Source organism: Syngnathus floridae, chromosome 15 (genome assembly GCF_059516105.1).
Source record: "Syngnathus floridae isolate MCC-2025c chromosome 15, RoL_Sflo_1.0, whole genome shotgun sequence".
Lineage (NCBI taxonomy): Eukaryota > Metazoa > Chordata > Actinopteri > Syngnathiformes > Syngnathidae > Syngnathus > Syngnathus floridae.
Genome location: NC_142427.1, coordinates 5,007,854 through 5,031,977, shown reverse-complemented (window position 1 = coordinate 5,031,977; position 24,124 = coordinate 5,007,854). Strand labels below are relative to the sequence as shown.

General features: G+C 43.0%; 2 protein-coding genes across 5 annotated transcripts in view; both read right to left on the bottom strand.

Annotated features, from left to right (window-relative positions):
• Positions 1–91: 91 nt before the first annotated feature.
• kdm6bb (lysine (K)-specific demethylase 6B, b) lies at positions 92–13,058 on the bottom strand. Of its 4 annotated transcripts, none has more exons than XM_088398937.1 (22): positions 12,927–13,058; positions 11,138–11,252; positions 9,577–9,613; positions 9,287–9,410; positions 9,016–9,078; positions 8,602–8,821; positions 8,249–8,494; positions 8,031–8,180; positions 7,691–7,969; positions 5,503–7,610; positions 5,298–5,424; positions 5,125–5,230; positions 4,598–4,803; positions 4,304–4,482; positions 4,148–4,216; positions 3,932–4,080; positions 3,705–3,819; positions 3,440–3,627; positions 3,190–3,331; positions 2,965–3,091; positions 2,716–2,886; positions 92–2,631 (listed from the first exon to the last, which is right to left on the bottom strand). In XM_088398937.1, the coding sequence occupies exons 4-22, from the start codon at positions 9,403–9,405 to the stop codon at positions 2,608–2,610; spliced, it is 4,788 nt and encodes a 1,595-aa protein (XP_088255063.1). In that variant the 5' UTR covers positions 9,406–9,410; positions 9,577–9,613; positions 11,138–11,252; positions 12,927–13,058; the 3' UTR covers positions 92–2,607. The 4 variants fall into 4 exon arrangements, with proteins under 4 accessions (XP_088255063.1, XP_088255067.1, XP_088255066.1 ...); XM_088398941.1 differs by having other exon boundaries at positions 11,138–11,248; positions 12,927–12,955; XM_088398940.1 differs by lacking the exon at positions 12,927–13,058 and adding an exon at positions 12,820–12,844 and having other exon boundaries at positions 11,138–11,248.
• A 3,815-nt stretch (positions 13,059–16,873) lies between these two features.
• Positions 16,874–24,124, bottom strand: part of nlgn2b (neuroligin 2b) — a 40,737-nt gene continuing 33,486 nt past the window's right edge. The window contains exons 8-9 of the mRNA XM_088398928.1: positions 23,424–23,790; positions 16,874–22,105 (exon numbers count right to left, since the gene is read on the bottom strand). Coding sequence (XP_088255054.1) covers positions 21,178–22,105; positions 23,424–23,790 — 1,295 coding nt within the window. The 3' untranslated portion in view covers positions 16,874–21,177. The remainder of the gene's footprint in view (positions 22,106–23,423; positions 23,791–24,124) is intronic.

The following is a 24,124-nucleotide window of genomic DNA, read 5'->3' as shown; positions in this document are numbered from 1 at the left end:
TTTTAGTTAAGTCCATGAAAATTAGAAGTAAAAACAAAATTGTATCGGTTTTGCTTCGGTATATCGTTCTGAAATAAATTATAACTCCTACTTAATTGTTGAATAATTTATCAAAACAATTTATTGTCTTGAACAATACAATATATCACAGAAATATCACAGAGGGATTTAAGACAGGTCTGGCTCAGGTTTTCTTGTACATATTCTATTTGAAACTATAAGTGCAGCAGAACTTGAACATCGTGAGAGAAAAAAATAACATTACAGCTGTCAAATAATAAACAAGAATGAGGACAAGAAACACACACACACACACACAGAAAACAAAACCTTGGCCATTAAAATTCACATCCCAATAAGTCTCTGAAAATGTCTCAAGAGTTACAACTACAGCTAATAATGCTCATAAAGTCACCAGTATAGCCACACGAGATTATGAAGTTCACAGAATTGAAAAAGTAAACAAAACAAATTAGTATTGGAGTTCAATACAGTACAAATATTTGATTTGTGTTACAGTAAACTTTTGAAATGTTTCGAAGCACCAGCAGGTTGGCTTGAGTTGTATCGCTGCTTATTCATCATCATTGTGTTGTGACAGCATAGGGGGCACAGAGGGGTCTAGCACCAAGGGGATTACACTGACCCCTCTATGCACTTCTCCGAGCCACCAATTCTCACCACCATCTTGAAAATACCTTGTAGCCCCATCAATGAGTACCATTTGATATGCAATAAATATTTCAGAAAACCATGTTCCATGTACAGTATAAATAATGTCACAATTTACATTTTTTTCTTGCACCCTCCCCAAAAACAATCCTGTTAACAAAAAGAGGTATAAAAGTAAGAAGAAATTCCCAGTGCAGTAATTAAAACGTGAGTGAGATAGGAAAGTTCAACATTTCATCCCCCCCCCAACAGCAACAAAAACAAGAGACTGAGGATGACAAATTTGACCATTTACAAATTAGATTCAAGAGAACTATTTAAGTCAAGTAAACTAGAAAATATTATGTACATGATATGGTGTGCATAGGGGAATAATAGCAGGGAGTAAACCATACTTAATTTTGACGTTATTTTGTTATGCAGATATAAAACCTCGAGCAATTTACATTTGTACTTAACTTAAGAAGACGTTTCAAGTTTGATCACATTATACAGTATTTCGTAGTCCTTGAAAAAGTCAACAATTATAACAGTGGTGAGAAAATCCCAAGTGGACCAAAGTCTGGAAGGCTCCACGTTGGAGACTTCATGATATTTAAGAAGAATCATTATCAGATGCAATCTGTAAAACAATTACTCGGAAAGTAAATGTCTTAAAATTGCAACCAGTAAACCTTGGACCAAGTTCAGTGGTCTGTCATATAGTATCAAAAGAGTACAAAACTAGAACACTGATTGAAATTTGTGATCTACAGAGAGCGGAAAATTTGCTTTCTGAGAAACACAATGACACTTCAAGAACTTATGATGTGAAAAAGTCTACCTTACTTCTTGTTACATATCCGGTGTTGTTTGCTGGTATAATTAGTGGACATGTATGCAAGAGAAGCGTAAGTGAAGTTCTGTACTCTCACGGGTAGCCTTCTTGTTTCAGTCACTGGAAGAAACAAAATTGGTGATTCCTGCTGTTCTTCATCTATGCACTCCACTTCTTATCCCATACAGTCATTCACAATGTACAGTTATTTATGTTCATGTCATCCAAAAACACAAAGAGGTATAAAATGGGGATTCTGTTCCCATAACAAACAAATAAAATAGAAAATCCACGCCACATTTGCTTTTAGGTATATCATAGATGATATTGAGTGTTTGATCAACGACTAAGAACGAAGCCACTTTAGTTCTCTAACAAACCCGTATTTTAGAGAATTTTTTTTTCTTCTTTTTAGCTGAACAAAAACAAATTGGCATAGCTTTGCACTCCAATTACAACTTCTCATAAGACAAGGCCAATGTGGTGTACTTCCAAGCTGGTAGATTTATTTATTTTTTTTAACTAATCTGACAATAATAAATAAGACTGGCGTAAATAGCACCTCAGTGAGTTTACAGGTATGAGGAACATGGTCAAGTTTACCTGAAGCTCAACACAAACTGGGATCAATATCAATATGATGTGACAAAATGTGACAATCAGCTACCCCTTCTGCGTGAAGCGGTTTCCCCTGCTGGTACAATAGAATCACAGCAAATTCATGGACATATAGAATAACTAGATTGGTGTAAAAAACAGAATTTGCATAAAAGTACCTGAATTGAGACATAAAATTGGCTACTTGACGCTTTCGAATCACAGCAGAGTCCGTTGAATGTAGTATATAACCTGATTTTCAGTGCTAGCGGTGCTCACCTTTTTTTTTCCTTCCATGGTAATTACCATTCTAGTCATTCTATTTCAATGCTCAAGTCCAATCTGCAGCTGGTATGGGGAAGACAGCGAGCTGTACTTGGATCGGCTGAGAAGCTATTACCTTATTGTGTGATGTAAACGACAGAGTAAACGTTGATTGGCTGATTCACAACGTGGTTGCGGGAACAGTTTGTGCTGCCCTCGGTTTTGGTTATGGCTGAAAAGACGCCATGGCGACATCTTCACTTTGCTAAGGGTGATGGAGCCTGAAGGAAAGAGAGAAACAAATTTGGGTTTAGTGGTACCAACATACAGCGCTGATGATCAGACTTCATGGAGATGAAACTGACCAGTGTGAAGCTGTCGTAAGTTTTTATCAACTCCTCTGTCAGATACTGTTCCAGAACCACCACTCCCGTCAACGCCGGGCTCTTGGCTCGGGCGCAGTCCTCACAGTGCACCACGTAGGTCTTCTTAGTGCTGTGTTCACTGGTCACGAACAGCATGTTGAACACCTCCAACTGCACAAATAACAACAAGTAGATGACACACACAGCAGACAACATTGAGGGAAAAATCTGACGAGTTCAGAAACTGACATCACACTCGTTGCAGTAGTAAGCAGGCTCTTCCTTCAAACGACTCTGATAACAGATTTTCTTTCCTGAAGCCACCAATTGCTCCCTCAAAATCTGGATGTGCTTGATGGACTGTAGGAGGCAGTGTCTGGCAGAGGAGGAACAAAGAGCCGACCAATGACACCATATTTCTACCATGCAGTAGGGTCATACAGGTAATAGCGCCCCAAAAAAAAAAAATCTTACTTAATCATCTTGAAGGTGTCCTCATCTGTGATTTTGATGGTACGAGCCACATTCCAGGAAACGTGGATCATTGGAACAATTGACTTCACCTTCTTCTCTTCATTCCATTCATATCGCTCCAGCGCGAGTTGATACTGGTACGCTAACAAACAAGGCAACAGACAAGCCAGTGAAAGGAAAGTGAAAATTAATTGAGACATAGGAATGACTATCAAGCAGCTTCGTCAATGGATTTGTTTGCATTACTCACCGTTTAAGGGTCCCACATTCCAGGCGATGTTGTTGCACCATCCCACTGCTTGGACCCAGTGCACCGTCCCTGCATTAATCCACACTAGGTCGCCTGGCCTCTGAATGAATCGGTACACGGGGATGTTGGAGCTGTAGAGGTCTTCCAGAACTGGCCACCAGGACCCTGTGAGGTAGTCTACCCCATGCCTGAGGTAGAAGTGCATTTCAGAAAACCATACGTTAGGATGGGTTGTCTCCTGTTAAAAGCAAGGCTCCTCACTCACTTCTCGCAGAACGTGTTGATATCCTCCCAGTAGTGCTCATGGACAGCAAACCACTCACAGTCACCTGGTCCAATATTAATGTTGACTGAGCAAAAGTTGTTGTTTTCCTGGTGACCTGAAGACAAAACAATGCATTAAAAATGTAAATTCTAAATGAACAGCCTTTTTGTTCAGTAAATCAAGGTCAAACAAAGACTCAATTAGGGACACATGAAAGCCACACTGACCTGGAGTCCGGCTGCCGGGAACTTTCATGTAGAGCTGGACGGTGTTCATGCCTAAGATTGTGTGACCGACATGACTGAGCATGTTGTTGACAGACTCCACTCGCATGAACGCTGGCAGCTTGAGCAGCTCCTGCAGCTGAGGTTTCCACCTAAAGACAAACATGGCAGACGGCATGATGTTTCCCTAATTCAGATGGACAGAATTGATCAACTCACCGTTTTGGATCTGAGAGATCTATGTTGGTCCCAAATTTGATTATCTTGCCAACCGACTTTAACTCCGAGCTGGGGAGGAATGACAAATCTGAGTCAGACAACTCCTAATTTATTTTTTATCATGAGTGTGGCTTCCTTTTTTTTTCTTTTACTAACCTGGGTGTGTTGCCAGTGGCGTTTTTGCTGGGGGGGAGTGCAGGAGCGGCTTTTATGTCAGTCGAGGCCGGGCTGCCTTTATTGCTGGCTGCCGATGTCACGCATCCTTTAGCGGTGGACGCAGAATTTGTGGAGTCAGCTTGGTCTTCTTCCTCGTCGTTCTCACCCTCCTTCTCCTCCTATAAAGCGTCTACATGAGCTTAGCTGGCAGGTTGGTCAACGGCGCGCCAGGTGACACGCTAAAATGTTCAATGTGTATTCATTTATGTGGGTGCCCCGAGGAAAAACGTCTACCTGCAGGCTCTCCTGGAAGCTGGAGGCCTGGTACTGAGCATATTTGGCAATGGTGGTGTGTGAGCGGCTGCTCTCACAGGGCCACGTCTGAGTGGAGCCACGAGAATCCCAGTTCTGATCAGCGGGCTGCTGAACCTGAGTCCTCAACTCGACAGCATGCTCTGCATTAGCCTCCACCAGAGATTTGGTGGAAAACAAGCCAAGGTCTCACAGAAAAACAGAACAATTGTAAGAAGAGTATATATTTAGCAACTAAAAAGGTAAATGTGAACACTACTTTAACAATTTAGATCTGGGGTCATCTTATATTTCTCAATATAATAATATATGCCAGCTGGACACATACAGCACTTAAAGTAAATATGACTGGTTAAACCTCCATGAGATGACTAATTGGGAAAGCCAAATGTTGCCCCTTTTGTTGTCAGTGATTTTCATGTCTTGCCCACTTTCACACACTAATGACAAAGAATAAAGAACAATTATTGGTTCAGTAGCCTCCGAATTTGTGTTGTGTATAAACTCACTGAGGCGGAGAGAGCCAGCGAGGCCTCTGATGACAGTAACCGCATTTTTGGGATTGGTGCAGAATTGAAGCAGGACTGGTGAGAAGGCGTCCCTCCTGCTCTCCAACTGCAAACAACAACGGAGATATGAAACGACTGATATTGTCATTGATGTGTCTGCTTTGTTTACTCACATAAATGCTTGGGGTGGGAGGGTTGAGCTTTTCTCGAGGTATGGGAATCTGGATGGAAAGTTTAGGTTTCACGGAAAGGGAAGGAAGCAAGTATGACTCCTTAAATTTCTCCTTAACCTTTGCCCTCCTGTGATAAGAGAGCAAAGCCAAACGTGTATTGAATGATTCTTTCAGATCATACAATCTTCTTTGGGTGAATACTTACTTGCAAGCTCTCACAACCTGGGCACCTGTGTTTTGGATGTTGATCTGACAAAGTGGGATTTTTTGCTCTTCGACTTCTGCTGTGTTAAACGAGTGTGTACCATCGGTCTTCATTTTCACCAAAAGGACCTTCAGCTCCTTAGTAAAGCCCATTGACAACATTTTGCGCTTGAGTGGGTCAACGGGAGCTGGTGTAGCGGTGCATAATTTAGTTGCCAACAAGCTTGAGCTTTTCATATCAGATGATGTCGATGATGACACAGCAGTTCCAAGCACACTGACACCGTCTTTAAACTTTATGATGTTTCCTTTAGCTTTTTCATGTTTCACTCTCTTTTTGGGCACGTCTTTGATGGGATTTGTGATTTTTGATTTGTGTTGTCTGTTTGTATATTTGCAGCTTTTCTCTTTCTTTGTCTTAACTTTGGGCCGGACCTGGTGATCTCTCTCCTCACTCTTTGGCCTCTTATCTTTGTTTGAGACAAGGAGATGGTTCAAAGAGGTGCTGTGAGTGGTGGTCAGTCTCAGCTCTGCACTCAGTGAGTGGTCCAAAAGAGAGACGTCATTTTCGGTTCGGCTGTCTTCATTGTCAGCCTCTCGCTTTTCTTTAATATCAACATCAGGCTCCTCTCGTTTGCTTGTGGATGTTTCTGTGGTGGGCTCGCACTCAACTGTCTTTTGGAAATGTGAATCAGGCTGATGATTGGTTTCTGAGGAGGATGCTGGAGGTGACATGAGGGCAGAATTTTGCTCCTGGTGACATTTAATATCTGGTCCCAGCGCAAGAGAAGAAGCAACCTTAACCCCATTGGCGGTCAAAACAGGAGAACCCCCAAAGGGACCTCCTCGACATGCAGTCCTCTGGCCACTGAGAAAAGTGGCCAGGCTCTTGAAGACATCATCCAGACCTGCTTTATGCTGAAGCTCATGTTGGGGAGAAATGGATTTTTCTGGAATTTCTTTCTTCTTTTCATCTTCAAGTAAATTATTTGTACTTTTTGGATCACGGGCTTCTGAACAATCCGCCAGTTTACTTTCAACAGACTCCTTAAACACATCGTGAATATTCTCATCTTCAACGGGCGGAGGTGACAAACACACAGTGGGGCTGGGCTGGGGCTTTTCGAGCTCGTCTTCATCCTCTGCAACATCGGACACTGGTGAGCCCTGCCAGCTGAGTACAGGAGGAGTGTTAGCAAGGTTGTCTCCCAATTCTCCTTGTCCAATCACAGCCACAGGCTGGAGATCCGGAGCGTGGAGAAGACCACCATGCCCTGACAGCTCAACACTCGCAGAAGATGCTGCCCTGAGAGGTTCTAGGGCTTGACAAAAAAGCGACAATAGAGCGTCTTTCAGTTTTGCTTTTGGTGCTCCTTCTGATTGTGATGAAGAAGTGGTCGGGCTGGAGCTAGCTTTTGTGAGGAGTGAGTGTTCTTGCTTATTTGGGACCAAAGGTTGCGGAGGAGTAGGAAAAGAAGGACCAGCGCAAAGATGTTCCTCCATTGAAGAGTTACAAATAAGAGAGGAGCCGCACGTTTCCTTCTCTGTCTTTTGAGCTTTCGGGGATATTTTCATTTCTTTCCTTGCTGCCTTATGCCTTTTCTTTTTTCTCTCACCTAATTTTCGTTCTTTTTTCTTGTGTTTCTTTCGGTCTTCGGCTTTTGTGTTTGCCTTTGCGACATCTTCCCTTCTCTCCCTTTTCACCAGTTTCTCGTTTTGCATGCATTGGATGGTTCTTGGGACTTCAGACTCCTTTTCTAGCTTGTTTATTCTTGAGCTGCTGTGGGGAGACAAGCAGAGAAGCTGTGAGGTCCTCTTGTATTTGACATCTGAAAACCTGGATTTTGGACTGGCTGGAGATGTATGTGATGGAATGGAGGTTGAGCAGAGCCTTGCTTTGGGAGTGGGGCTTCCCTGGACTTTTGATTGCCCACCGAGGCCAGGGCTACATTGCTGACTCCTATGAGCTGTTTTGTGCAACGGTGGGCTAATGCGTCGACTATGAGCGGAATCTTTCCAATGAATGGAGGAGGAGTTAAGAGACTCTTCTGCAGGAGACCTGAAGATGGCTGGCTCTCTTGAAATGCCTCTTGTGTTACGCTCAATGTCCTGCAGAGTAAATACGTATGGACGGATGTTAAATTGCCAATGTAGTAATACTCACCAAATTCAAATGAACAATTTCGTACTGTGCTTTGCTTGCGGAGATAACTCCTCGAGTCCTCCTCTTCCTTTTCAAGGCGGTGCGTCAGGGGTTTGTGCTGTTCAGCTCCGAGGTGGCGAGTGTGCCGCTGTTGGTGGTGATGAGGATTTTGCTGGCTGTAAGGCACACGGGTGTGTTCTGCTGGTGAAGACATTTTTCGGTAACCGTCTCCTAGATGTGAAGCCCTGCTGCTGCAAGCCTGGTTTTGGACTGTTAAGTCACGGTTGCAAAAGCTTTGTCCTCCAGCGTGTGATTTTGAGGTCTCCTGCATCAGAAGGAAGAAAATCTGAGATAACGTATAGTTTTGAATAAGTAAGCCAGTATACCTGTTGCTGTGTTGTTGAGGTCCTGTGGTCAGAGGGGTGGCTCGGACCTGCCCTGTTATGAAGGGGCTTCCAGTTATCTTGCTTACAACGGTGGTGGCGAGGTGGGGATGGTGGATAGGCAATTAAATGCCTTGATCCAGGATGAGATGACTAAACAGAGGAGCATCATTCTTTCAGACAAGCATGCCGGATGAAGCTAGTGAACGGATACCATATACCTGATCAGGACCCGAGTCCCGGCTCCTCTTGGCTGGACACTCTTCCCTTGTTGATTTAGGGTGTTGTGGGGTTGAACTATGCTGGTGCATTTGGTCTGGACGCTGGTGAGAAGCTGGCCGTTTCCAAGGCCCGGGTCTGTCACGAATCATTCGACCAGGGAAAGTCCTGCGAAAGTCTGAGGGAGCCCATCTTTCTGGTGGGGGCTGAAGCTCTCTGTTGTTACGGTGCAGGCGAGGACTCCCATGCTAGAGCCAAGAAGAGAAACATCACAGTCTTTCATCCAAAAGACAACGAACAACATTCACTCCTTTGAAAAGATACTTTCTTCACACCCCCCTTCTAAAGGCCTCACCAAAGAGTTGCTGACATTGCTGTCCCAGTTTGTGTAGCGTTGTCCTGGTCTTGTTAGATAACCATTGTTGGTGCCAGTTCGGTTGTGGAATGAGCGCACAGAGTTGTGATGCCAGTTCTGGCCTTCAAATGGTTGTTCTTTACCATCCCAAGCATGTAGAGACGGCCTGTGCCCCTTGGAGGAACCCTTGTCTTGGGCATAGTCAAGTGTTCGTTCCCCCCTTGGCAAACAAACATCTTTTTATGCTTTGGAATAGTTTTACTTCTAACATAGTAAAACTTGCTTTATAACAAGATTTAAGAATTCAGCCTATGAATACAAGGTGACTGTCCATATCTGTGTACAGTTGCCATTTCATATTGAAACATCTAATGGAGGTTGCCAGACGAGTGTTTGACTAGTTACATTCTTCACCTGTTATAGTGACGACTTGACGGTGAGGTGGGATGATTGGATGGAAAGCGTCCTCCACTGCATCTGTAGTGGCAACAGATACAACTGCTACATATTCAGGTAATAAAGCCACAGTTGCTTAGTGAGTTAACACACATGACACAAAAATAACAGTGGCGTAATACCATGCAAAGTTCAATTTAACTAATGGTTTATATCAGGGATAAACAAATCAGCTATACCTTAACAATGAGATTCCAATGTCTGTGTGTATTGTCGTGCTGTTGCTGACCTTTGTGTTTGGCTCCAAGGCCAACTGTTTACCGGGGCCCATTGTCCTCGGTTTGGTCCTCCATCTGGAAAGGGGTGCCATGTTTTACGGCCCAAGTACAGCTCTGCCGGGTGATACATGCAGCCTGCAACAGACAAGTTAGGTGCAATGATTTGTATCATACTGTAAAATACCAAATGTGTACAGTGATATTGCTGGAGAATTATAAAAGCAATGCATGTAGTATTCCGACTCGAACATCTCTACAAAGACACACAAAGCACTTCAATAAAAAAAAAAAATGTGATTACCAGTCTGTCTGTGTTTGAGAATCCCTCCACTTCAACCCTGAACAGACAAAACATGATTCAGTGAGAACAAAGTTTTTTTTTTTTCTTTTCCCCCCTAGCTTGATCATCATACATACTCATTTTAGGAGGGTGGGGGGGGGGGGTTGGGTTTACTATTCGTGTAAGACCTTTTTTCCCCCTGTATAATTAAATACAATTGCTACTGAGTCCCATTATTGTCTACAAGCATCTCATATTTTTGCTGACTGCATTCATTGTTGCTGACATAAAAAAAAAATCTGTAGTCGTTGTGGTTTCTTGCGTATATGCTTTCATACCCAGCTGTGCAACTTGTAGGCAATTCCTTCAGCGGTGAAGGATTTTCCATCCACATTTGCCTAGAGTATACTTACAGTGTTGTGCAGCCATGCATTACAAGCCTCACTGTGTATGGCAAATGAGGTAAGTGAGGAAGGTCTTCAAGAGTCAATTTCTACCCAGTTGCTACAGCAACTGAAAGCCAGACGTCTTTTACTGCTTTGGCTTTAGGCCACGTAAAGACCATTTCATTTAGATTTATTGTTGGATAAGAAAGACGGCAAAGCATAATTCATCAATTTGTTACCATGCACATGTAATTATGACATTCAGTGTGTATGAGTGATTGCTGTCTGAAATGGGTGGGGCGCCACATGGGGGGCAACAACATGCTAAGTAAACATGCCTACTTAGTCACTGTAATCCTCTCATATGAAGAACATAAGCTTCCTGTAAATTACGTGTTCATCACTTTGATCTTGCTTCAACTTTTTGGGCACCAAGTGTAATTGAACAAAAGCTCACTCACTATTAACAAATCATTGCATACCACTTGAACGCAAGTTGTGTGACACTAGTCGCAGATGTCTGGTCTTAATTCATAACAAGCTTTGTTTCCTTGTTTTGTGGGATGATCTGGTTTCCAGATAAGCAAATAAAGCACATCTTACAGCTCTTTAAACTTGAAAGGATTTAAGGAATATACACAGACTACAAATAGTCCCATCTGTTTTGTAGCCTCACTATTGCACAGTGGAATGCACACTCTTGTTGCAGAGATGTCGGGGGGGGTTGGTCTGACCATCAGCTCCACTTTGACTCAACACAACAGCGTTATGTGTGCGACCAATATTAAACCCATCTGCGCAGGGTTAACTCCATACATCTGGAATTTGGCTCTGAGGCCCAAATGATGTCACATGCAACGAGGGGTTACATTAGGAAAGTGGAGCATACCACTCAGTCGGAAATACACAAACAGTAGAGTCAGCACGGAAGATTGCATTGCACTGTATAAGTCAATATTAAATCAGAATATTGTGCTTAGACTAGCAGTGGTGCTCAGAACATACTATTTGGCTAATGTCTTTGTGACTGTTTACAACCTTGAACGAACTCTGATGCAATATCAACATTCGGCCATAGAGTATACCAAAATCTGTGTAAATGAAGATGATGCGGTATCAGATTCCATTCTAATGCACCTAAAGTTGAAATCAATGATTGTGAAGACATGTACAGGCTTCATAGTGTGGACCTTTACCTTGCAGTGAAAAAGAGGAGATGGGCTCTCAGTCAGTCAGTCAGTCAATCCAAAACAGCAAATAGAGTAGGCCGGTCCAGCTGCCTTTAAATAGACATGCTCACCCCTTCACTATCTGGCAAAGACACACAGAGCAGACAGAGTGAGGAAATACCATTGTCAGTTGGTGGTTTATTGTATCAAATAAAGCTCGGTGCTTCTTTTGAATCACGTCCATACACAATGATCTTACAAACGCAGAATAAGGGCAAAAGAGGGATGGTGGTGTTTCTTTTTTGACAGATGGAAAAACATCCTTGTCTCTTTCCCCCACATGACTTTGCCTTTATTGTTGCCTTTGCTCCAATCATAACTTTGATTTAGGATGCTTACTTTTCTTGCCAGGATGGCTGCCCCTTACAATTCCTCTTTAGGTCTATCTTGATTCCACACTCCTCCCTTTTTCCCCCTACACAATGTGTTCTTGTATCCCTGGCAACCAGTGATAATTTAGCCTAGGGTTGATAGTAAGGCCTACAGCGAGGAGTGGAGAATAGGCGATTTGGACCGAGTGTTGGGTAATGACATTGATCTGATGGAGAATGGTACAGTTGGTAGAAAGATTTTCCGCTGATCATCTGATGATCTGCTTGAAATGTCTTTGTTAATCCTTTCCTGTTAGAACAATTCAGGCAATCCTCTCACAATGCTCGCTTGTTGCGGTGCAACACTGCATACGAACATGCATCTCTTACAGAGAGAGAGCTGTGTGCAACTGCTCGTGTGTGAATGCAGGAAGGCTAACTCTGATCCAATACCATAAAAGGAAGGATGGGCTCCACTAGACTAGGACCGTCTCCTGTGACTTCCAGGGTTGCTAACACAAGAAGTAGACACCAAGAGAACAGATGGAGACAACGCGAGAAGCTGCAACAGTCAGCACTGGCATAGACGAGACAGACAGTCCGCCCCAGATATCACACACATTGTATTGCCAGTTGGAAAAAAAAAAAAAAAAAAAAAAAGAAAGCGCAGCAGCCAATTGGGAGAATGTACAGTAGGAGCCGAATATCAATGCCATTTCTAAAAATAACCAGCAGGCTAGCTTTCCTCCCTCTGCTGTATCCCCTTCTATAATGGCAGCCTCTCCCGGTGTATGCTCCATAAAGCACGTCTCTCTGAGGGGTACTGGAATGTACCAAGGCAAGGTCAGGAGTGAGAAGAAGGGGTGTCTGATGCCAATAGTGCAAAATTTGATGTAATCCAGACAATGACACAGGTTAATAGGTTTATCGGAGGATGCACGTGCACGTGTTTGTGTGAGCACATCAGAGACCTGGCATGCAAGGAGGCATTACATCAATGGGAAGGAGAGGAGTGATAGGTATGTGAGAAGGCTGATAGATGGATGGATAAATGTTAAATGGGCTACAACAGGTATTTCACTCGTTTTGCTACACTTTGAGTTTAACAGTTTAAAGCTACAATAGTTGAGCACTCAACCACCCAGCACCTGGTTCAAAATTGAAAATTTGCTGGATGTGAGAATACATTGCATGTGTGTGCTGAATGTGCAGCACACTGCAGTGTCTCCCAGGACAATGACAAAGACACACACACACACACACACACACAAAAAGACTCAAAGAAACTGGTCAAATGCAAACAGGTAAATGGAAATGCACGAATGCAGATACACTTACGTGCGGACGCCAGTAGCTCTACTACAATGCACAATGTAAGCTGTCTGTCTAAAATGCATAGGCAAAAATTAACACGATCAAGTTGACGGTGTGCAGTCGACTTTTACCTCCTATTTGTCTTCCTTAGGGTCCACACCCCCCTTCTGCACCCCCTTTCCTCCCCTTTCACTCCTCACCACCTTGTCTCACCCGATCCTCTCCACCGTGTCTTTTCTCCCCCCTCTAGTCCTCTTCCTGTTTCCAATCCGCTCTCAGATGCTTGGGCTCACCGAGCAACTCAAAGAGGGCGGGCCAAAGATGTCAATCACAAGACATGAACCAATCAGAGGATAGAATGTGTGATATCTAGTGTAGCGAGGGCAACGGAGGAGGGGCATGGATGGGGCCCTTTAATTTTAGTGTGCGTGTGTGTGTGTGTGTGTGTGTGTGTGTGTGTGTGTGCGTGTTCGAGTTGGACGACAGCCAGCACAGAGAAATAGATATGTCATACACTATATTCCACATCCCCTGCAAAAGCTTGCATTATTGTATGTGCTTTATAACACATTCAGCAGCAAGCCGCAGATATTGTTCAAACATTTTGCATCAGAACACAAATTGAATCAGAATTAATTCCCCATTATTTGTTTGTATGATTCTAAACCACCGGGTGAGAGTTTGACACATCACATTCTATACGTGGAGTGGGTGAGGTAGGGGGAGTTGGGTGACTGACATTCAATATTAATTCATGAATAATTTTCACTCTCGTGTGTTCGTGATGTAGTATTCATGGTTCGGCCATTTTCGACAGACTATCTCAACAGATGGGAAGGGCTGCGAGTGCTTCCTGAATCCGCATGACAGAACAGAGGGGAGGGGGGAATAGGGGGTGGTACTTAGTCCACTGGATTACGTGTAAAGGGACCACCCGCCGTCCCCACTCTCATTTCATCCACCTTGAGTCGTAAAATTGTCAGGGCGTCTATAGTGCCGGTAGTGCTCAGTGAGAGAGAGAGTGTGCGAAAAAACAGGATGAAATGCAGAGGGAGGCTAAATGCTAGCAGCTGTCTGTGAAATGCCATAGCAACAGTCTGGATCCGCTCAATCCCTATTGGGTTTTACCAGAAGTCATATGATTGTTCGGACCAATCAGCAATCTTTGGTGCAGAACTAACGCGGACTGCTTCTAAAGCCCAAATATGTGTTGTATGTGGCCCCCTGCTGGGTTGATGTGCGCCTCGACGCTGCATCTTCTCTGGACCCCTGCAGGAAAAAAAAGATTGAATTCGTCGGAATCTAATTGTGAAATCTGTAAGCAAGGTAGTCAACATTCATTCATCCATTGGTCAGCCAATAATCCAGATTTTTGTTGTTGATAAGATTAGATTCATGCTTTTCACGGTTTTACAAAGCAAAACAACACATTTTCGGCAAAATGCCCCTGCAATTCAAGTATTTTTTAATGCATCTGAAATGACATTTTATTATGATGAACCATGCAATCATGCAGAGAAACAATTTGTACTACTGTACACAGTATTTCCCACAGCGAACACTGAAAGGCACTTGCATTGCCGCCAAATGGTGAATATTAATTACTGCAAGATTAGTATAATAGCAACTTTTTGTGTCAATTTCCCATTTTTTTTTTTCTACATGCTCAAAATGCTGGCAGCGGACTAATGTCTGTTCGGATAACTGCATCACCGCTACATTAGTTCTGATTGCTCTAACCCCAGATATGATTTGAAAAGCAAGATGGTTGATGGTTGGGTGAATAACAATGCTTAGTCACTCTCTATATATAGCTGCTATGCTTGAAAATACCCCAAAATGCTTTAAATTGTAACATTTTATTTCCATATAAGCAATTAAAAAACTGGTTGCACATTGCACAAGAGCAAAATTACCTTAAATTATTGGTGTACATTGCCATCTAGTGATGAATGAGCAGTACTTCTGGACCGTTGCTTACAGGAAAACCATAATTATCTTCAGAAGTAATTGGGTTGGGCACAAGAGAAAAATGATGCCAATAAAGTCTGCATCAGTCATCTGAACAATATAATCTATTTGTGATGAATGTGCTGAAGTTTAGACAAAGGAAATGAATGAAGTGTACATCATCCATAAATTAGGAGTCAATCTACCCCGTGGGGGATTAATTAAAGTTCTTATTGCAGCAATATTTCAAGAAGTTTTTTTTCAAAGTTAAATTATTTCAAATTCAGGAAACAATGGAGACCAAGGTACAGATGGAAAACATGTCGAAAACAACCCTGCAATTCCATCCATCCATCCATCCATCCATCCATCCATCCATCCATCCATCCATCCATCCATCCATCCATCCATCCATCCATCCATCCATCCATCCATCCATCCATCCATCCATCCATCCATCCATCCATCCATCCATCCATCCATCCATCCATCCATCCATCCGTCCATCTGTCCATCCGTCCATCCATCTTCTGTACCGCTTGTCCCCACGGGGGTCGTGGGCGTGCTGGAGCGTATGCCAGCAGTCATTGGGCAGTAGGCAGGGGACACTCTGAACCGGTTGCCAACCAATCGCAGGGCACACAGAGACGAACAACCATCAGCACTCACACCGACGGGCGATTTGGAGCGACCAGTTAGCTTACTGGAGTGCCTGGAGAAAACCCACATAGGCAAGGGGAGAATAAGAAAACTCCACACAGGGAGGGCCGGTGATGGATTCAAACCCGCACCCTCTGAACTGAGGCGGACGTGCTAACCAGTGGCCTACCGTACCACCTATAGTGTAATTTAGGTATAAATGTATTGTCAGACCAGGCTCGACTCCACTCCACTCCACTCGACATTTAGCTCAGGTTCCACGGACAAATCTCTACACCGCCTCTGATTGACCCCAGTCGCTTTTTTTGGTACCTCCTCCTTGGTGGTTCTCTAAAAAAAATTTAAAAAAATAAAAAAAAATTTAAAAAAAGCCCGGTTCTAAAACGTGACATAAATATTTCGGAGGCCAATGAGTAGTCCGAGACAATGCTTTACTTTCATTTTGCTCGCAATAACAAAGGAATGTCTCATGTCCTGCGTTTTCAAAAACAAACAAACAAACAAACAAACAAACAAACAAACAAACAAACAAACAAACAAACAGACAAACAAACAAACAAACAAACAAACAAACAAACAAACAAACAAACAAACAAACAAACAGGACTTCCAAACGCCGCCGATTGCGGGTCTGACTTTTCGTTTGCTGCCGATTGCGGTTCATGTCCCCAAATTGCCGCCGATTGTGGTTCATGTCCCTAGAGTTGCCGCCGATTGCGGTTCGTGTTCTAGAGTTGCCGCCAATTGTAGTTAGTGTTCCAGAGTTGCCGCCGATTGCGGTTCGTGCTCTAGAGTTGCCGCCGATTCCGGTTTGTGTCCCCAGAGTTGCCGCCGATTGCGGTTCGTGTCCCCAGAGTTGCCGCCTATTGCGGTTTGTGTCCCCAGAGTTGCCGCCGATTGCGGTTCGTGTCCCCAGAGTTGCCACCGAATGCGGTTAGGACTTTGCCATGGCCGCTGAGGCCATTTGGACTGGTGCACTCCCCCCCCGCCCCCTCCGTTCGCCGCGTGGGGGTTTCGGTTTCTTGGGACGTCGGGGGCTACTGTCACGTCTCATCCCCAGTTTTGCTATGTGTCTAGGTTGCCATAGTTTCTGTTCGCCTCGCCCCTCCCCTCCAGTGTCATCTCAAGCTATGTACTAATCACAGTCACCTGCCTCTCGTTACCTGTCGCGTATATAAGTCCTGTCTGCGTGTCACACCCCTGTCGGATTGTTCTCGTCTCTCGTCATCGTTCCTGTCTTTATCATGTCTTTTTGTTTAGTTAGTCTTGTCCCGAGTCGAGCTTCTTATAGTCTTATTTTGAGTTCTCCAATAAACCCTGGTCCAAACTGCATTTGATCGCCCTGCTCCATCCGATCCGTGAATCAGTGCCCCCGCAGCCCCCCTTTAGCTTCGGTAGTGCAAAACGCATACGTCTTACTGCAATTTACTTATTAACAATGTCACAAAAAAGGATGATGGCAAAGAACTTGTTTAACAATGTTTGTTTTTAATGTTTTCCAGTTCAGATACACAACATACAGTGTGTAATAGCCTCTATTTGAAATAGAAATATTAACTTTAATTATTTCAACCCCTGTGTGGTCATGATGCTCTCTCACAGTATCTGGAGCTTCAAGCAATGTTACTGAATCAGACTAAATAAACAAGACAAACAGGTGCAAGCTTTCTTCTTCTTTTTTTTTTTTTTACCAGTCTAGCAACAAATGTTGTACTACTAGAAATAAATTGCCACATTTTTAACGCTCCCCACCTTCTCACTACCAAATGCCAACATCGAAACTGTTCAGTGTAAATATGTAAACTTGGTGAGTGTGCTTCCATTTCCCGTTGACCTTGTACATCCTTCCCTTATGTCATTTTAAAAGAGCGGTCAATACAAACAAACTCCTGACAAACTTATGAGGATCTTTTGAACCAACCTATAAACATTGTGCAGACAAAATTGCAAAAGATAAGCAAACCAATCACTATGGAAAGATCCTGAAAGGGCATCACACATTTTACAACCTCCTAATGACAGGTTATACCGTATGACAATTCAAGACAATGTGAAACACTAACAATTAAACCCAACAGCATCACAGATAATATGCCATGGTTTGTTTGGAGCACATTTCAAATATCCGCCTTATCTCTTCTTTTCTGACTCATTTCCTTCATCTGTTCTTTGGCTTCTCAACCAATGAAAGGAGTTCTTTGATTCAAAAGCCGTCTTCACAACTGATGGGATAATTCGATGTAATTCCTTGAACCGTCATACGCAGTTTGATTACCACAGTACGAAAGCTTACCTGAGCTCCTTCTCATGTTGATACTGACCTGAACTTTTGTCAATTTTCTTAACTTTCCTTTTTTTGCTTTAAAGACAGGCTACTCGTGTGCCCATAACCTCGGGGAATTTGCTCAGGAGCTCTAGAAGAAAAGACAAATTAAACATACACAAGAGCTAAAATGAAGTAAATCATCTAAACTTTGCACCTGTTGTCACAAACAGAAAGTTCGGCCAGTCAATCAAAACCAAACAACAAATAATATTTACAAATCCCAGTTTGTCCTCTTACATTTTAAAAAATGTACAGTTTTGTCCGTATGTTGGTTTTTGTATCTTTCTTTTTTTTTTTTTTTTTTTTTGTCCTCTCAAGTCCTGTAAGGAATGGCAGTCCTGGGCTCCCGTGTGTTATCTTCAGCACACAGGGTGCAGAACATTTACAGTGAGAGAATCCCATTCCCGTTGATTTTGTACTATGAGTAATGCCTAACATTAAAGTTTTTTTTTAAACCAGCTTTTTAAAAACACACCCTCTGTGCATTGATTGCGGTGACAAGTTAATTCACCATCACATCACTGAATCACGATTCAGTCCAGTTTCAATGTCAATGGGTTTTCTTCAGAACTGTCCATATTCAGGTCTGCAAGTGATGTGAAATGCACTTTGCAAGATTCTCACCATCATAAATAGATCTCATTCTCCCGCTTGGTTAAGGAAAGCAACAAAGGAGGTGAGAAGATAGGTGTTAGGCAGTTTTCAAACACGCAAAGCATGTGGCTAATGTTGGTCGGTCACATCCACAAATCTAATGTAGACTTACAGCCATGTCAAGTTTCTTTTTTTATTTCCTGGAACATAAAGTGTTTTCTTCACATGTCATTCAGAGATGGTGACTGTGCAAACATTACTGTTGGCAAAAGATAAGAGAAAGAGCAAAACAAACTAAAAGAGGCTTGAGGGATAAGTCGTTGTGGGAATGGGGCACAGCCTCTGTTTTAGGATTTGAAAAAAAAATATTGAGGAAATATTTACTCTGTTATAGTTTTAACAATATTCATCTCTTAACATTTTAATATTTTTCAAAGTACCACAAAGTGCAGCTGATTTTGAAAGAAGAAAATTGCTTTAAAAAAATATCTATGAAGTCATGTAGCCAAACTCATGAAAAAACAAAGTGTTCGGGTCCACAATCTTAAGGAGAAACAACATCATGCAATGTAGTTAAGAAAACTCCATGTTCTTTTCTTAAATTAGGATATACTGAATTTTAAAATATTTTGTTTTCATCTTTTAAAAGAAGAGACCAGCCACAGTGGATCAGTGGTGTGTGTGTTTGTCAAAAACAAAAATGAAAAGGTTGGCACTTTTATGATGGTAATTCCTTCAGTTAAGATACAGTCAGCGTGGACCTCTCCAGGCAGTCCACTGGATGCCAGCGAGAGAGGAACTTTATCACAGTACTTGGCACCAAGAATGCTGGTAAAAATGAGATATCAGAATATCTTTCCCCCCATTCATATCCTTACAATTTATCAATAATACATCATTTACATTTGTGTTTTTTTTTTTGTATAAAAGACTCCAAAAGGGAAACCGAGTCTTGATGGGATTGCATGAAAAAGGAAAGAGCCATTATGTTAATGGGTTAATGAAATGAAAGAGGGGGCGGATGCGATGAGGCAGCAAAGAAATGGAAAGAGTGAAATGGGTTGGAGGCATACGTGTGTGTGTGTGTGTGTGTGCGCGCGTGTGTGTGTCGTGTGTGTGTGTGTGTGTGTGTGTGCGTGTGTGTGTCGTGTGTGTGTGTGTGTGTGTGTGGAGGGGGGGGGGGGGTAGAGACACACATAATTAAAGAGAAACAAATAAACAAGTGGACATGAGCAGAGCCATTGTGGACGAGATGTAATGACCATAATGGGCAGCCTGAATTCCAGGTTACAACCCACAGACTGAATATGTTTACTTCCTTGTACAACCCAAAAGTTAAAGCCCCAATCTGGAAATATCAAAATGACATATCCAAGACTGAGACAGAAAATTCCATTTTAAACCCCAATGCCATTTTTTTCCAAAAATCTTGTCTCAGCCCTGTCAAAGATTTCCCATAAAACACAGTAGCAGCTGTTGGAGCATCTTGTTAAACCCACGCCACCAAGTCTCACTTCCAGATTGGGCCTTAAAGCTGCAATTTGTAAATTTCAAGAAACCACTGGCTCGTGACAGACAGAGTGTTTGGGCATATACTGTCTCTGGCAAAGCTCATGCGTTTTACACTTCATCAGTGAAGAAATTCTTTTGACCTATGATAAACCCATGAAGACTTCAGCAACTAAAAATGTGCAAAGAAATTGCATGTCATTGCAGAGAAATGCTGTCACCCAGCAAATGATGACAATACATTTAAGTAGTTAACCCATCCTGTCTAATATTGGGTAAAATAATCTTTCATTGACCCTCATGTTGTGTTTTTGGTTAAATTGTGCATTGGCAAATGGCTACGCTATTACCATGATTATTTTTTTCAGCATAGTAGAACCAAAAACAAGAAGTTACAATATGCAACGTAAATGCAAAGCTGAATTAACTAAGAATGCAATGAATCGAGGACTATGATACTGGTAAAAGACATCACTCCCAATCATAGCGATCCCCAAATACCGTTCACGATGCCCCTCAGGCGCTGTGAGCAGCATAGTGATGACATCAGAGTGATCTGATTAAATATTTAGTAAGTGCTTGAACCTTGCACCGATTCCATCCACCTCATATTTCTGCATATTTCATTTTTGAGCTGAAAGAAAATAAAGCTAATGTTCTATTGTGTCGTATGAATGTGATGGCAAATGGCTGTGCTATTTGCTATGTTTGAAATTAGCAGGAGAATACAAAGACTGCGCTCATAAATTCCACGTGAATGCTGAGTTGACATGCCAATGAGAGAAATGAATCGAGGCCTGTATCTAGTTGAGATATCGCCGCACATAATGATAATACTCATGAAAAAATGTCCCCGATAGGCAGCGAGTGGCGCGGGGTTGACATCAGAGCAATCTGATTAGTAGCCTACTAAGCGCTTAAAAGCAATGCCACGGCATCATGTCTTTTGGTGTCCTTAGTTTACCTTTAATTTTCGAAAAAAAAGAAAACAGGACTCAGAACACTAAATTTAGGCTAAAGAAATAATCAGCCGAACACTTTTGAGTCCTCGAGTGCTTATGGCCGGGGCTACCACGAGTGAGTAAAGCAAGCGGAAGAATAAGATTTTAATGCACAATGTTATTTGCCATTGCTTGTCTCTCGGCAATCACAGTCGACCCAACCTGGAGCGGTGACTACGACTACTTTATCGAGGTATTTGTCACTGCTTAAAATCTTACAAACTGCAGCTTTATTCAAGGGCTTCATGAAAAACACCTAGGAAAGGAGTGTAGAGCATGATGAGGGTGGCGGGCGATGTATGGGGTGCGCCTACAAAGGGGCTGCAGAGGTTGTGCCGGGTCCTATACGCGAGTGGTGGAGTGTTGGTGTGGCAAGGCATTGTTGCTGTGGCTGGGGACAGGTGTAGTGGACGGGGCTGGCACGGGAGGGTAGGTGTTGAAAGGGTGAAGGGGCTGCATACTGCTGATGGTGCTGGGGATCATGGTGATGGTGTTGGCCGTCATGAGCGGCACATCCTCCGGTGCCCGCCGCAGCGCCAGCGTGTAGTCAGGCGGGCAGACCGGGGGCCGCAAGGGTTCCAGGTCACCATGGATGCCACGGGAAGGGAGGGGCGTGCCGTGCTCCAGCTCCACTCTTTGCTGCTTCATCTGTAGTGACATCAGCTCTTCTTCCTGGCTCAGGGCCAGGTCGTTGTGCGGCGGGGACCCCACGACTCCGAGGCCGACGCCCATGCCCATGGTGGCGCCGCGCTGGGGGGACAGGCGGCGGTGACGCCTCTGCATGAGTTCGTGCCGCTTGTCTCGTTTGTAGTACAGTGCAGCAAAGGCCAACACGTTGAGGAAAAGGAGAGAAGCGCCCACAGCCACCGTCACACTTAGCTCCGTAGAGTAATCCCTCGTCTCCGGAGGGAAGGGAGTGTTTCGGGGCCTCTCGGAGCCGTCCGGCTCAGGTGGATAGGTGGAGATTACCGGATGCCTTGTGGAGTGGGTTCCCGTGTTGTGGTTGACCTTACCGTGGTTGTTCCCCCTGGGTGGCAGTCGGGTGGTGATGGAGCTGATTATTTGCTTGTGGAGGCTATGGAGGTGCGGCACCAACTCCAGCCAGAAAGCTACCTTGTTGGCCCGGTAGTTGTCTCTGACGCGCGGCTTGAGGCCGATATGTAAATACTGCTTGTCTTTGGAGCTGAACTTTGTCCAGATGACTTCTTCAAAACGGTTCGGTTTGGTGTGGATGAACGTGGTATCCTGGGGAACTGGTAGGTTCGGATCACTAGAAAGCAGAATTAAGGAGATTGAGCGTGTCTTTGTAACTGCAGTATTCACAGGCGCTACTTAAAAAAAATCATATACGCTTTGCAGTGATGTTACAACACTAATCATATTAAATCCAACCAGTGATGAGTCTTAACAAGCATGAGTCATCGTTAGAAACTCCATTATTTTATTCCAATATGAACATGCAGAAGGCCTCAATAATACTTTTCTGACCTCATTTTTTAACAATTTAATTTGCCTCTAATCTATAATATGTATTCATTCACATTGTGAACCAGATAAGTGACATAAAAAGACACACGTTAAGTTTAGCATGTGTATTACTGCAAATGTGTTTTCTCACTGGCCGCCATAGTAAATATACACATAGACCATACAAATATACACATAGACCATCTAATGGCATTGCCACCACGCTCACATGACATGTAATTAGGTATGGCGACAGATTTATCACGCTGCATAAATGTGGTGGTTCTATGCCAGCAGTGAACCTACACTTGATCTACCCAGATGAGATGCACAATGCGCAATCACTGCAACAAACTAAATAATACATTTATGCTACTATAGCCTACCGTAAAACTGTTTTGGTGTTCTCCTAGTATCCAGAGCAGACATTTTAAATGTAGCTCTTTGCATGATATCATTGCATCTACTTAATGTTTTTTTTTTTTTTTTTTTTTTACCAAGATGGATAGTGCATATTATAATCTATCATTTAAATGTGGAATAAAGGACACACGTTAAACAACTTGCTTCTCACTAGTTGATTTGTTGTGCATGTGATTAAACAAGGCGGGATCCTCACAAAAATCATAAAACCCCAAAACTAGCTCTGTGTCCAGTCTACTGTTGAAAATGTTGCAATTATATTTGTCATCAAATTTTATTGCTGCGGCTGAGTCATCAGGACTGTGCGTGATGTTGAACACGCATAAAAAAACGTTGAAACTGAACACTTTTCTAATTAAAACGTTAATTCTAAAGCTCTGAATAGAAATGTGTCCCTCAAACACCCACTGCGTGTTGATACTAACTAGAATAAACTGTATTGTGGTACTTCAAAGACTGAATATCCCCACAGGTTGACAAATCTGCAATGCGACTTTTAAAATGCAGCACTCATTCATCATTATAGTTTAGAACACGTTTAAAGAGAATTTAAATGTCTTTCCATCTGAATGTTAACTGTAGTTCACATAAACACAGAAAAAATGTGATTTAAATAAAATGTTTTTTTAACCATTACTTGATAGAAGATGCATGCCTTTGAGTTTTGAGGTGCTTTATTAATTTTGCATTTCACTTACCCCGTCTTGGCAAAGTTGGTCCAGTACGTCATGACCACAGCACTGAGCATCACATCATTCTTTGAGAAGTTACATGGGAATAAATCAGTGGCTCCAACCATGGGAATGCCAAACACATAGGGGATCTCATCTCCGTGGGCTGCGTCGGCCCATTCAGGCCTTGCCTCTGTCTGACAGTGGTGGTGGAAAGTGTAGAAGAAGACGGGCGACTGGAACTCAGCGTGCAGCTTGGCGGTGGCTACAGCTGGAGCCACCCACTGGTGGTCTGTGAAGAGAGCCAAGAGGGTCTTCCTCCGCATGTCGCTGTTGTCCCGGTCAGCCCAGTCTGTATACATGAACTTTATGGTTTCCCTCAGAATATCTTTACCTGGGAGGAAACAAAACAGGTTCACTAAAATGAACAAAGTGGGGAATAATGGATCAAGGTGTGTGACAGGATTTGAGCCATTTATGGTAGGTGGAGTTTGACAAAAGAGCCGGAGCCTCGTTGTAAATCCATCACAAGTCACGTAAATACCAACAAGCATTGACACTCGGTGAGGGGGAACCGAATGAAGTCAGGTAATACCGCACTATCAGTGAGTTAATAAAACAAGTTCATAAACAAATAGTCAATAATTCATCTGAGAAATGTAATGTGCAAACATTTGTGTCTCGAAAGATCCACACAACCTGAAAGCACCTCTTTTGTTGGGTTTGTT